The sequence below is a fragment of the Arachis stenosperma genome, chromosome 9, assembly GCF_014773155.1.
Source record: "Arachis stenosperma cultivar V10309 chromosome 9, arast.V10309.gnm1.PFL2, whole genome shotgun sequence".
Lineage (NCBI taxonomy): Eukaryota > Viridiplantae > Streptophyta > Magnoliopsida > Fabales > Fabaceae > Arachis > Arachis stenosperma.
The window spans coordinates 152,045,960-152,058,972 of record NC_080385.1 but is presented as its reverse complement, the minus strand read 5'-3'; the positions used below and the strand labels follow the sequence as shown (position 1 = coordinate 152,058,972).

The window sequence follows — 13,013 nt, the reverse complement described above, 5'->3', positions numbered from 1 at the left end:
ACGTAGTCCTTTTCATGTCGAAGACGCGAAGCAATCCGGACAGATTGTTTCTGGGCTGTCCCTTTTACAAGGTATGGAAACGAAATGTGATGCACGTTTGGGTGAAGATGTGTTAAGGTTACTAATTTTTAGGGTTTGAATTATGTGGGTTGATTTGCTGAAGGCAAGACAACCGTATTGCAAATTTTTTGTGTGGCTTGATGAGCACGTTGCTAGACTTGGATTGACAGCAACAAAGTATATGGGAGAGAAGAAATTTGTAGATGTAGAAGATTATCAGAGGCAGCAGGACATGGAAATGAGGATCAGTTGCTTGGAGAAGAGGATATTAGCTCTAGAGATGAAAAGAAAGCCAATAAGATGGTGTATCTGTGTCATTGTCATTGTGTTGGTTTTTGCTGTTCTAAGTTGTAAGCGTTGATAAAGGAATGAAAAAGTGTGTTGCATTGTTGCAGCAATTATAGGTGAATTCAGTGTCATTTATATGAATGATTGTATTGCCCTGTACGTGTTGTGTAAGATGTGGAGGAAATTAAAGTTGGTTTCCTAATACATAACATACCATTGCATTAGTGATAAGAAAAAGTAGTTTAGTTAACATCCATGTTCATCTGAACCACAAAGGGTGTTCAAAAAGTATGGGAAAAAAAGCTAAATTGTTTGTAGTACTTTTCAACAACCATTACATAGACAAAAAGTTAACACAAAAAGCAGTTAATGACAGTGGTCTTCATTCTTTCGAGTCCTTTGTTTTTGGAGAAGTTGGCAAATTTTGGGATGGAGCTTCTTGATTCGGAGCTGCAAATGGGATGGTAGATGGGGTTGGCTGTTGTGTATTAGTGTTGATTGTGGATGCAGTGATTGGAGCCGACGGCCTGGAGATCTTCTGCTTTGGTCTGAACCTGGATTGTTGTGGGCGAGATGTGTCATTAGCTTTCCCTGGAGGTTGAAATGGACGGCCTATAGTTGGGGCAGGTGGCCTGGTTTGAGTGGCTGTTGGCCCTGGAGGTGAAATGATAAGTGTAGATCTTGTCACCCTTGTTGGAGCTGGTGGCATAGTTGGATTGGTTGTGGCAGGTGATTCCACAACAGTGGGGTTTGGAGAGCTGCCTGGTTGACTACTGGATACATCCTGGAAATATGCATGTAAGATGTGAACAGAATAGTATTATAAAGATAGATTAGTCCCTAAGCATAGTACCACTAATACAGAATAGTCCCTAGCCATATCAGTAATCAGACATGGTAGTCCTTAATGATTTCCAAACTAAGACAGAATAATCCCTAACCATAATATCACTAATACGAAATAGCCCTTATAATACAACATTCCACTATATGGTTCTTACCTCTGAACCTGGAGCAGATTGTGACAGTGGAAGCACAATCAGTGACTGTGAGGTTGTAGCTGCTTTCTTCCTAGGGCGCTGGTGCACGAAATTGTGATCTCTTATAATGGCCTTCAACTTGGTGTGCACATTTACTAACTCAGCACTTTCTTCACAACCTCGCACAACTAACCAGCAAGTGCACTGGGTCGTCTAAGTAATAAACCTTACGTGAGTAAGGGTCGATCCCACGGAGATTGTTGGTATGAAGCAAGCTATGGTCATCTTGTAAATCTCAGTCAGGCGGATAATAAATGGGTATGGAGTTTTCGAATAATAATAATAAATAAACTGAAAATAAAGATAGAAATACTTATGTAAATCATTGGTGGGAATTTCAGATAGGCGTATGAAGATGTTGTGCTCCTTCTGAATCTCTGCTTTCCTACTACCTTCATCCAATCCTTCTTACTCCTTTCCATGGCAAGCTGTATGTAGGGCATCACCGTTGTCAATGGCTACATCTCATCCTCTAAGTGAAAAAGGTCCAAATGCTCTGTCACGGCACGGCTAATCATCTGTCGGTTCTCGATCATGTCGGAATAGAATCTCTTGATTCTTTTGCGTTTGTCATCATGCCCAACAATCGTGAGTTTGAAGCTCGTCACAGTCATTCAATCCCGGAATCCTACTCGAAATACCACAGACAAGGTTTAGACTTTCCAGATTCTCATGAATGCCACCATCAGTTCTAGCTTATACCACGAAGACTCTGATCTCACGGAATAGAAAGCTCGGTTGTCAGGAGAGGGCATCCATGCGTCGTGCATCAGGGATCCAAGAGATACACACTCTAGCTTTCGCTTGTAGAACGGAAGTGGTTGTCAGGCACGTGTTCATAGGGACGGATGATGATGAGTGTCACGGATCATCACATCCATCAGATTAAAGTACGAGTAGTATCTTAGAACAGAAATAAGATTGAATTTGAATAAAAGATAGTAGTAATTGCATTAAAACTCGAGGTACAGCAGAGCTCCACACCCTTAATCTATGGTGTGTAGAAACTCCACCGTTGAAAATACATAAGTGATGAAGGTTCAGGCATGGCCGAATGGCCAGCCTCCAAAACGTGATCATGGGATAAAAAATACAATCCAGGATCCAGGATCGGTCAAAAGATCAAATGGTCAAAGACGTCTAGTACAATTGTAAAATGTCCTATTTATACTAGACTAGCTACTAGGGTTTACAGAAGTAAGTAATTGATGCAGAAATCCACTTCTGGGGCCCACTTGGTGTGTGCTTGGGCTGACTCGAGCTTTACACGTGCAGAGGCTTCTTTTGGAGTTGAACGCCAAGTTGTAACGTATTTTTGGTGTTCAACTCTGGTTCGTGACGTGTTTCTGGCGTTTGACTCCAGAATGCAGCGTAGAACTGGCGTTGAGCACCAGTTTGCATCATCTAATCACGAATAAAGTATGGACTAATATATATTGCTGAAAAGCTCTGAATGTATACTTTCCAACATCGTTGAGAGCGCGCCATTTAGAATTCTGTAGCTCGACAAAATCCATTTCGAGTGCAGGGAGATCAGATTCCAACAGCATCAGCAGTCCTTTGTTAACCTTTTATCAGAGTTTTGCTCAGGTCCCTCAATTTCAGCCAGAAAATACCTGAAATCACAGAAAAATACACAAACTCATAGTAAAGTCCAGAAATATGAATTTAGCATAAAAACTAATGAAAACATCCCTAAAAGTAGCTAGATTATACTAAAAATATCTAAAAACAATGCCAAAAAGCTTATAAATTATCCGCTCATCACAACACCAAACTTAAATTGTTGCTTGTCCCCAAGCAACTGAAAATCAATTAGGATAAAAAGAAGAGAATATACTATAAATCTCAAACTATCAATGAATATTAGTTCTAATTAGATGAGCGGGACTAGTAGCTTTTTGCTTCTGAACAGTTTTGGCATCTCACTTTATCCTTTGAAGTTTAGAATGATTGGCATCTCTAGGAACTTAGAATTTCAGATAGTGTTATTGATTCTCCTAGTTAAGTTTGTTGATTCTTGAACACAGCTACTTTTATGAGTCTTGGCCGTGGCCCTAAGCACTTTGTTTTCCAGTATTACCATCAGATACATAAATGCCACAGACACATAGCTGGGTGAACCTTTTCAAATTGTGACTCAGCTTTGCTAAAGTTCCCAGTTAGAGGTGTCCAGAGTTCTTAAGCACACTCTTTTTGCTTTGGATCACGATTTTAACCACTCAGTCTCAAGCTTTTCAGTTGGACCTGCATGCCACAAGCACATGGTTAGGGACAACTTGATTTAGCCGCTTAGGCCTGGATTTTATTTCCTTGGGCCCTCCCATCTATTGATGCTCAAAGCCTTGGATCCTTTTTACCCTTGCCTTTTGGTTTTAAGGGCTATTGGCTTTTTCTGCTTGCTTTTTCTTTTTCTTTCTAATTTTTTTCGCCATTTTTTTCGCAAGCTTTTGCTTTTTCACTGCTTTTTCTTGCTTCAAGAATCAATTTTCATGATTTTTCAGATTGTCAATAACATTCTCTTTGTCATAATTCTTTCAAGAGCCAACAATTTTAACATTCATAAACAACAAGATCAAAATTATGCACTGTTTAAGCATTCATTCAGAAAACAAAAAGTATTGTCACCACATCAATATAATTAAACTAAATGCAAGGATAATTTTGAAATTCATGTACTTCTTGTTCTTTTGAATTAGAAACATTTTTAAGAGAGGTGAAGGATTTATGGAATTATTCATAGCCTTAAGACATAGTTACTCAATACTAATGATCATGAGGTAGAGACACAAAACATAAACACACATATAGCATAAAAAAACGAAAAATAGAAAACATAAGAACAAGGAATGAGTCCACCTTAGTGATGGTGGCGTTTTCTTGAAGGATTAATGGTGCTTTTTGAGCTCTTTTATGTCTCTTCCTTGCCTCTGTTGTATGATCCCTAGTGATTTTGGTGCTCTTATCCTTAGTTGCTCCCAATAATTGTGTGGAGAAAAATGTATCCCCTGAGGTATCTCAGGGATGTCTTGATTTGTAGTCAAATGCTCTACTACTGAGCTATGGACTCTTGAGATGAATCTCTCCATCTCCCATGACTCAGAGGTGGAAGCTTTTGTCTTCCCTTTTCTCTTCTTTTTTTTTCTTTGAGGTTTCTCTGGCCTTAGGTGCCATTAATGGTTATGGAAAAATAAAAAATTTATGCTTTTACCACACTAAACTTAGAATGTTGCTCGCCCTCGAGCAAAAGAAGAAAGAATAGAAGGAGAAGAAGTTATGGAGGAGAGGGAGAGATGTGTATGTTTCGGCCATATGGGTGGGATTGGGTGGGGAAGAGATGGATGGATGTGAGTGGTGAAGAAGAGAGAAGGTGAGTTGAGGTAGGTGGGGATCCTGTGGAGTCCACAGATCCTGAGGTGTCAAGGATTTACATCCCTGCACCAATGAAGCGTGTAAAATGCCCTCTGCATGCAATCTTGGCGTTTAACGCCAGATTGATGCTTGTTTCTGGCGTTAAACGCCAGCTCTAAGCTTATTCTGGGTGTCCAACGCCCATCTGCAGCATGTTTCTGGCGTTGAACGCCAGCTTTCCTCAGTGTGCAATCCTGGCATTTAAACGCCAGATTGCTGCATGTTTCTGGTGTTCAACGCCAGATTCATGCTCTGTTCTGGCGTTGAACGCCAGCCAGATGCTCCTTACTGGCGTTTAAACGCTAGTAAGTCCTTCCTCCAGGGTGTGCTTTTTCTTCTGCTGTTTTTGATTCTATTTTTAATTTTAGTATTTATTTTGTGACTCCACATGATCATGAACCTAATAAAACATAAAAGAACAATAAAATAAAAATAAAATTAGTTAAATAAAAAATTGGGTTGCCTCCCAATAAGCGCTCCTTTAATGTCACTAGCTTGACAGTGGGCTCTCATGGAGCCTCAAAGGTGATCAGGTCAATGTTGTAGACTACCAACACCAAACTTAGAGTTTGAATGTGGGGATTCAACACCAAACTTAAAGTTTGGCTTTGGCCTCCCAATACCAAACTTAGAGTTTGATTGTGGGGGCTCTGTTTGACTCTGTACTGAGAGAAGCTTTTCATGCTTCCTCTCCATTGTTAAAGAAGAACACCCTTGGGTCTTAAACACAAGGTAGTCCCCATTCAATTGAATGACTAATTCTCCTCTGTTAACATCTATCACAGCTCCTGCTGTGGCTAGGAAAGGTCTTCCAAGGATGATGCATTCATCCTCCTCCTTCCTAGTGTCTAAGATTATGAAATCAGCAGGGATGTAAAGGCCTTCAACCTTTACCAAAACGTTCTCTACCAATCCATAAGCTTATCTTACTGACTTGTCTGCCATTTGCAATGAAAATATGGCAGACTGTACCTCAATGATCCCCAGCTTCTCCATTACAGAGAGTGGCATAAGATTTATGCCTGACCCCAGGTCACACAAAGCTTTTTCAAAGATCATGGTGCCTATGGTGCAGGGTATTACGAATTTACCAGGATCTTGTTTCTTTTGAGGTAAAGTTTGCTGAACCCATGTATCTAGTTCACCAATGAGCAAGGGAGGTTCACCTTCCCAAGTCTCATTACCAAACAACTTGGCATTCAGCTTTATGATAGCTCCTAGATATTGAGCAACTTGCTCTCCAGTTACATCTTCATCCTCTTCAGAGGAAGAATAGTCTTCATAGCTCATGAATGGCAGAAGGAGGTTTAATGGAATCTCTATGGTCTCTATATGAGCCTCAGCTTCCTTTAGGTCCTCAGTAGGGGACTTCTTCTTGCCTGAGAGACGTCCCATGAGGTCTTCCTCATTGGGATTCACGTCCTCTCCTTCCTCCCTAGGTTCGGCCATTTTGATTATGTCAATGGCCTTGCACTCTCCTTTTGGATTCTCTTCAGTATTGCTTGGGAGAGTACTAGGAGGAGTTTCAGTTACTTTCTTACTCAGCTGGCCCACTTGTGCCTCCAAATTTCTGTTGGAGGACCTTATCTCACTCATGAAACTTAAAGTGGCCTTAGACAGATTAGAGACTAAAATTACTAAGTTAGAGGTACTCTGCTCAGAATTCTCTGTCTGTTGCTGAGAAGATGATGGATAAGGCTTGATATTACTGAGCCTATTTCTTCCATCATTATTAAAGCCTTGTTGGGGCTTTTGTTGATCCTTCCATGAGAAATTTGGATGATTTCTCCATGATGAATTATAGGTGTTTCCATAAGGTTCACCCATGTAATTTACCTCTGCCATTGCAGAATTCTCAGGATCATAAGCTTCTACTTCAGAAGATGCCTCTTTAGTACTGTTGGATGCATTTTGCCATCCATTCAGACTTTGAGAAATCATGTTGACTTGCTGAGTCAACATTTTGTTCTGAGCCAATATGGCATTCAGAGCATCAATTTCAGGAACTTCCTTCCTTTGAGGCGTCCCATTATTCATGAAATTCCTCTCAGAAGTGTACATGAACTGGTTATTTGCAACCATGTCAATAAGTTCTTGAGCTTCTACAGGCATTTTCTTTAGGTGAATGGATCCACCTGCAGAATGGTCCAGTGACATCTTAGAGAATTGAGATAGACCATAATAGAATATATCTATCATGGTCCATTCTGAAAACATGTCAGAAGGACATCTTTTGGTCATCTTCTTGTATCTTTCCCAAGCTTCATAGAGGGATTCACCATCTTTTTGTTTGAAGGTCTGAACATCCACTCTAAGCTTGCTCAGCTTTTAAGGAGGAAAGAACTTAGCCAAGAAGGCCGTGACCAGCTTATCCCAGGAGTCTAGGCTATCTTTAGGTTGAGAGTCCAACCATGTTCTAGCTCTGTCTCTTACAGCAAAAGGGAAAAGCATAAGCCTGTAGACTTCAGGATCTACTCCATTAGTCTTAACAGTCTCACAGATCTGCAAGAACTCAGTCAAGAACTGGTAGGGATATTCTGATGGAAGTCCATGAAACTTACAGTTCTGTTGCATTAGAGCAACTAATTGAGGTTTCAGCTCAAAATTGTTTGCTCCAATGGCAGGAATTGAGATGCTTCTTCCATCAAACTTGGACGTAGGTTCAGTATAGTCACCAAGCATCCTTCTTGCATTATTGTTGTTGGGTTCAGCTGCCATCTCCTTTTCTTGTTCGAAAATTTCAGCAAGGTTGTCTCTGGATTGTTGTAATTTAGCTTCTCTTAGTTTCCTCTTTAGAGTCCTTTCAGGTTCTGGATCAGCTTCAACAAGAATGCCTTTTCTCTTGTTCCTGCTCATATGAGAAAGAAGAGAACAAAAAAAGAAGAGGAATCCTCAATGTCACAGTATAGAGATTCCTTTATGTTAGTAGAAGAAGAAAGGGAATAAGAATGAAGAAGAATGAATAATCCAAACACAAGGGTAAGGATAGGGGCAGAGATTGGAGATGAAGAGAAGTGTTAGTAGATGAATAAATAAATAGAATAAGATGAGAGACAGAAGTTTTCGAAAATAATTTTGAAAAGGAGTTAATGATTTTCGAAAATTAAGATAAGAAATAAAATTAAAATTAAAATTTAAAACAATTAATTAATTAAAAAGAATTTTTGAAAAAGAGGGAAGTATTTTCGAAAACTAGAGAGAGAAAAGTAGTTAGGTGGTTTTGAAAAAGATAAGAAACAAACAAAAAGTCAATTAGTTAGTTGAAAAAGATTTGAAAATTAATTTTGAAAAGATAAGAAGATAAGAAGTTAGAAAAGATATTTTAAAATCAAATTTTTGAAAAAGATAAAATTTTGAAAAAGATATGATATAAAAGATAAGATAAAAAGATATGATTAAAATTAAAATTGATTACTTTACTAACAAGAAACTAAAAGATAAGATTCTAGAATTTAAAGATTGAACCTTTCTTAACAAGAAAGTAACAAACTTCAAATTTTTGAATCAATCATATTAATTGTTAGCATAATTTTCGAAAATAAAGATAAAACTAAGAAAAAGATTTTTGAAAAATATTTTAAAGGATTTTCGAAAATTAATAAGAAAAATGAAAAAAAAAATTTTAAAAAAAGTTTTGAAAAGATAAGATTTTTAAAATTTGAAAATTTGACTTGACTTACAAGAAACAACTAATTTTAAAAATTTTTGACTAAGTCAACCCAAATTTTCAAAATTTTGAGAGAAAAAAAGAAAAGATATTTTTTTATTTTTGAATTTTTAATGATGAGAGAGAAAAACACAAATATGATCCAAAACATGAGAATTTTGGATCAAAACCAATGATGCATGCAAGAACACTATGAATGTTAAGATGAACACCAAGAACACTATGAAGATCATGATGAACATCAAGAACATATTTTTGAAAAATTTTTGATGCAAAGAAAACATGCAAGACACCAAACTTAGAAATCTTTCATGTTTAGACACTATGAATGCAAAAATGCACATGAAAAACATCATACAACACAAAACAAGAAAATTTAAAGATTAAACAAGAAGACTTACCAAGAACAGCTTGAAGATCATGAAGAACACTATGAATGCATGAATTTTCGAAAAATACAAGAACAAGATGAATATGCAATTGACACCAAACTTAAAAATTGACTCAAGACTCAAACAAGAAACACAAAATTTTTAAATTTTTTTTGGATTTTATTTTATATTTTTCGAAAAAACATATAGGAGAAAGGAAGTAATGAATTCAAAGTCCTCAATCAAAATCCCAGGAATCATACCAGGTTAGTCTAAAGCTTGATGGCCAGCCAAGCTTCAGCATACCATTTTGAAACTTGATGAGCGGATAATTTGTACGCTTTTTGGCATTGTTTTTAGTATGTTTAGTATCTTTTAGTTAGTTTTTATTATATTTTTATTAGTTTTTAGTTAAAATTCACTTTTCTGGACTTTACTATGAGTTTGTGTGTTTTTCTGTGATTTCAGGTATTTTCTGGCTGAAATTGAGGGACCTGAGCAAAAATCTGATTCAGAGACTGAAAAGGACTGCAGATGCTGTTGGATTCTGACCTCCCTGCACTCGAAGTGGATTTTCTGGAGCTACAGAAGCCCAATTGGCGCGCTCTCAACGGCTTTGGAAAGTAGACATCCTGGGCTTTCCAGAAATATATGATAGTCCATACTTTGCCCAAGATTTGATGGCCCAAACCGGCGTTCAAAGTCACCTCAAGAAATTCCAGCGTTAAACGCCGGAACTGGCACCTAATTGGGAGTTAAACGCCCAAACTGGCATAAAAGCTGGCGTTTAACTCCAGAAACAGTCTCTACACGAAATTCCTTCATTGCTCAGCCCAAGCACACACCAAGTGGGCCCGGAAGTGGATTTTTATGTCATTTACTCATTTCTGTACACCTTAGGCTACTAGTTTTCTATAAGTAGGACCTTGTACTATTGTATTTGACATCTTGGTAGCTATCTTTGAGTTTTATGCTATCTTAGATCATTGGGAGGCTGGCCATTCGGCCATGCCTAGACCTTATGCTTATGTATTTTCAACGGTGGAGTTTCTACACACCATAGATTAAGGTGTGGAGCTCTGCTGTACCTCGAGTATTAATGCAATTACTATTGTTCTTCTATTCAATTCCGCTTGTTCTTTGTCCAAGATATCACTTGTTCTTCAACATGATGAAGGTGATGATTGACGCCCATCACCATTCTCACCCATGAACAAGGTGACTGACAACCATTCTTGTTCTACAAGCATCTGAGGCTTAGTGAATATCTCTTGGATTCTTTAATCGGAATCCTCGTGGTATAGGCAGGACTTGATGGCGGCATTCGAGAGAATCCGGAAGGTCTAAACCTTGTCTGTGGTATTCTGAGTAGGATTCAATGATTGAATGACTGTGACGTGCTTCAAACCTGTAACCTACTGGGCGTTAGTGACAGACGCAAAAGAGTGATTCTATTCCGGTAGGGGAGGGAACCAAACCGGTGATTGGCAGTACTGTGACAGAGTGCGTGCATTAGCTTTCACTGCGCGGATAGGAGGTAGCTGCTGACAACAGTGAAACCCTACACGAGCTTGCCATGGAAAGGAGTAAGAAGGATTGGATGAAGGCAGTAGGAAAGCAGAGAGACGGAAGGGAAGGCATCTTCATACGCTTGTCTGAAGCTCTTACACCAATGATATACATAAGTATCTCTATCTTTATCTTTATGCTTTATTCGTTTATCACTATACCCATTTGAGTCTGCCTGATTGAGATTTACAAGATGACTATAGCTTGCTTCATACCACCAATCTCCGTGGGATCGACCCTTACTCGCGTAAGGTTTATTACTTGGACGACCCAGTGCACTTGCTGGTTAGTTGTGCGAAGTTGTGTAATGCCATGCTATTGAGCTACCAAGTTTTTGGAGTCATTACCGGGGATTATGAGAGTTGTGAAAAAGTATTGTTCACAATTTCGCGCACCAAAACTCTAGAATTCATTCTTAAAAACTCTAAAGGATTTTTCGAAAACAAAGGGAAAATTTTGAAAAATATTTTTGAAAACTTTTTGAAAAGAAAATAAAAAAGGAAATTACCTAATCTGAGCAACAAGATGAACCGTCAGTTGTCCAAACTCAAATAATCCCCGGCAACGGCGCCAAAAACTTGGTGCACGAAATTGTGATCTCTTATAATGGCATTCAACTTGGTGTGCGCATTTACTAACTCAGCACTTTCTTCACAACCTCGCACAACTAACTAGCAAGTGCACTGGGTCGTCCAAGTAATAAACCTTACGTGAGTAAGGGTCGATCCCACGGAGATTGTTGGTATGAAGCAAGCTATGGTCATCTTGTAAATCTCAGTTAGGCGGATAATAAATGGGTATGGAGTTTTCGAATAATAATAATAAATAAACTGAAAATAAAGATAGAAATACTTATGTAAATCATTGGTGGGAATTTCAGATAGGCGTATGAAGATGCTGTGCTCCTTCTGAATCTCTGCTTTCCTACTGCCTTCATCCAATCCTTCTTACTCCTTTCCATGGCAAGCTATATGTAGGGCATCACCGTTGTCAATGGCTACATCCCATCCTTAATGCTCTATCACGGCACGGCTAATCATCTGTCGGTTCTCGATCATATCGGAATAGAATCCCTTGATTCTTTTGCGTTTGTCATCATGCCCAACAATCGTGAGTTTGAAGCTCGTCACAGTCATTCAATCCCGGAATCCTACTCGGAATACCACAGACAAGGTTTAGACTTTCCGGATTCTCATGAATGCCACCATCAGCTCTAGCTTATACCATGAAGATTCTGATCTCACGGAATAGAAGGCTCGGTTGTCAGGCGAGGACAACCATACGTCGTGCATCAGGGATCCAAGAGATACACACTCTAGCTTTCGCTTGTAGAATGGAAGTGGTTGTCAGGCACGCGTTCATAGGGACAGATGATGATAAGTGTCACGGATCATCACATCCATCAGATTAAACTACGAGTAGTATCTTAGAACAGAAATAAGATTGAATTTGAATAAAAGATAGTAGTAATTGCATTAAAACTCGAGGTACAATAGAGCTCCACACCCTTAATCTATGGTGTGTAGAAACTCCACCATTGAAAATACATAAGTGATGAAGGTTCAGGCATGGCCGAATGGCCAGCCTCCAAAACGTGATCACAGGATCAAAAATACAATCCAGGATCCAGGATCGGTCAAAAGACCGAATGGTCAAAGACGTCTAATACAATAGTAAAATGTCCTATTTATACTAGACTAGCTACTAAGGTTTACAAAAGTAAGTAATTGATGCAGAAATCCACTTCGAGGGCCCACTTGGTGTATGCTAGGGCTGAGCTCGAGCTTTACACATGTAGAGGCTTCTTTTGGAGTTGAACGCCAAGTTGTAACATGTTTTTGGCGTTCAACTCTGGTTCGTAACGTGTTTCTAGCGTTTGACTCCAGAATGCAGCGCAGAACTGGCGTTGAGCGCTAGTTTGCATTGTCTAATCACGAATAAAGTATGGACTATTATATATTGTTGGAAATCTCTGGATGTCTAATTTTTAATGCCGTTGAGAGCGCGCCATTTAGAGTTCTGTAGCTCCAGAAAATCTATTTCGAGTGCAGGGAGGTCAGATTCCAACAGCATCAGCAATCCTTTGTTAACCTTTTATCAGAGTTTTGCTCAGGTCCCTCAATTTCAGCCAGAAAATACCTGAAATCACAGAAAAACACACAAACTCATAGTAAAGTCCAGAAATGTGAATTTAGCATAAAAACTAATGAAAACATCCCTAAAAGTAGCTAGATTATACTAAAAACTATCTAAAAACAATGCCAAAAAGCGTATAAATTATCCGCTCATCAGGCGCCTTGTCTTCGGCTTCCAGTTTGGGTTGGAAGGGGCTCCCTTACATGTTTTGTAGTTGTGGCCCTTCTCACCAAACTTGCTGCAGGATACAACGAATGACCTTTTTTGTTTTCCTTCTTGCATGAGTGGCTCAGCCGGATCCTTTTGCCTATTATGAACCTTTGGCCGTCCAATTGGGCTTTTGATAATAGGTGGGTCTGGCTTCGAGAACTCAGTTCCAACCCAAAATTTTGGGCTTGGAACAGGCTTAATACAGTGTGCATATGTCCTCCTGATGGACTCCATGCATAGCCAAGGGTGAACCTAGTCATG

The 13,013-nt window shown here is 39.0% G+C and overlaps 1 protein-coding gene and 1 non-coding gene across 2 annotated transcripts; one reads left to right on the top strand and one right to left on the bottom strand.

Annotated features, from left to right (window-relative positions):
- Positions 1-730: 730 nt before the first annotated feature.
- LOC130950119 (extensin-like) lies at positions 731-12,986 on the bottom strand. The gene is made up of 2 exons (XM_057878665.1): positions 12,861-12,986; positions 731-1,132 (listed from the first exon to the last, which is right to left on the bottom strand). The coding sequence occupies exons 1-2, from the start codon at positions 12,984-12,986 to the stop codon at positions 731-733; spliced, it is 528 nt and encodes a 175-aa protein (XP_057734648.1).
- Positions 7,015-7,118, top strand: LOC130953675 (small nucleolar RNA R71). The gene has a single exon (XR_009075836.1). It is a non-coding gene; the product is annotated as a small nucleolar RNA R71 (small nucleolar RNA).
- Positions 12,987-13,013: the final 27 nt, after the last annotated feature.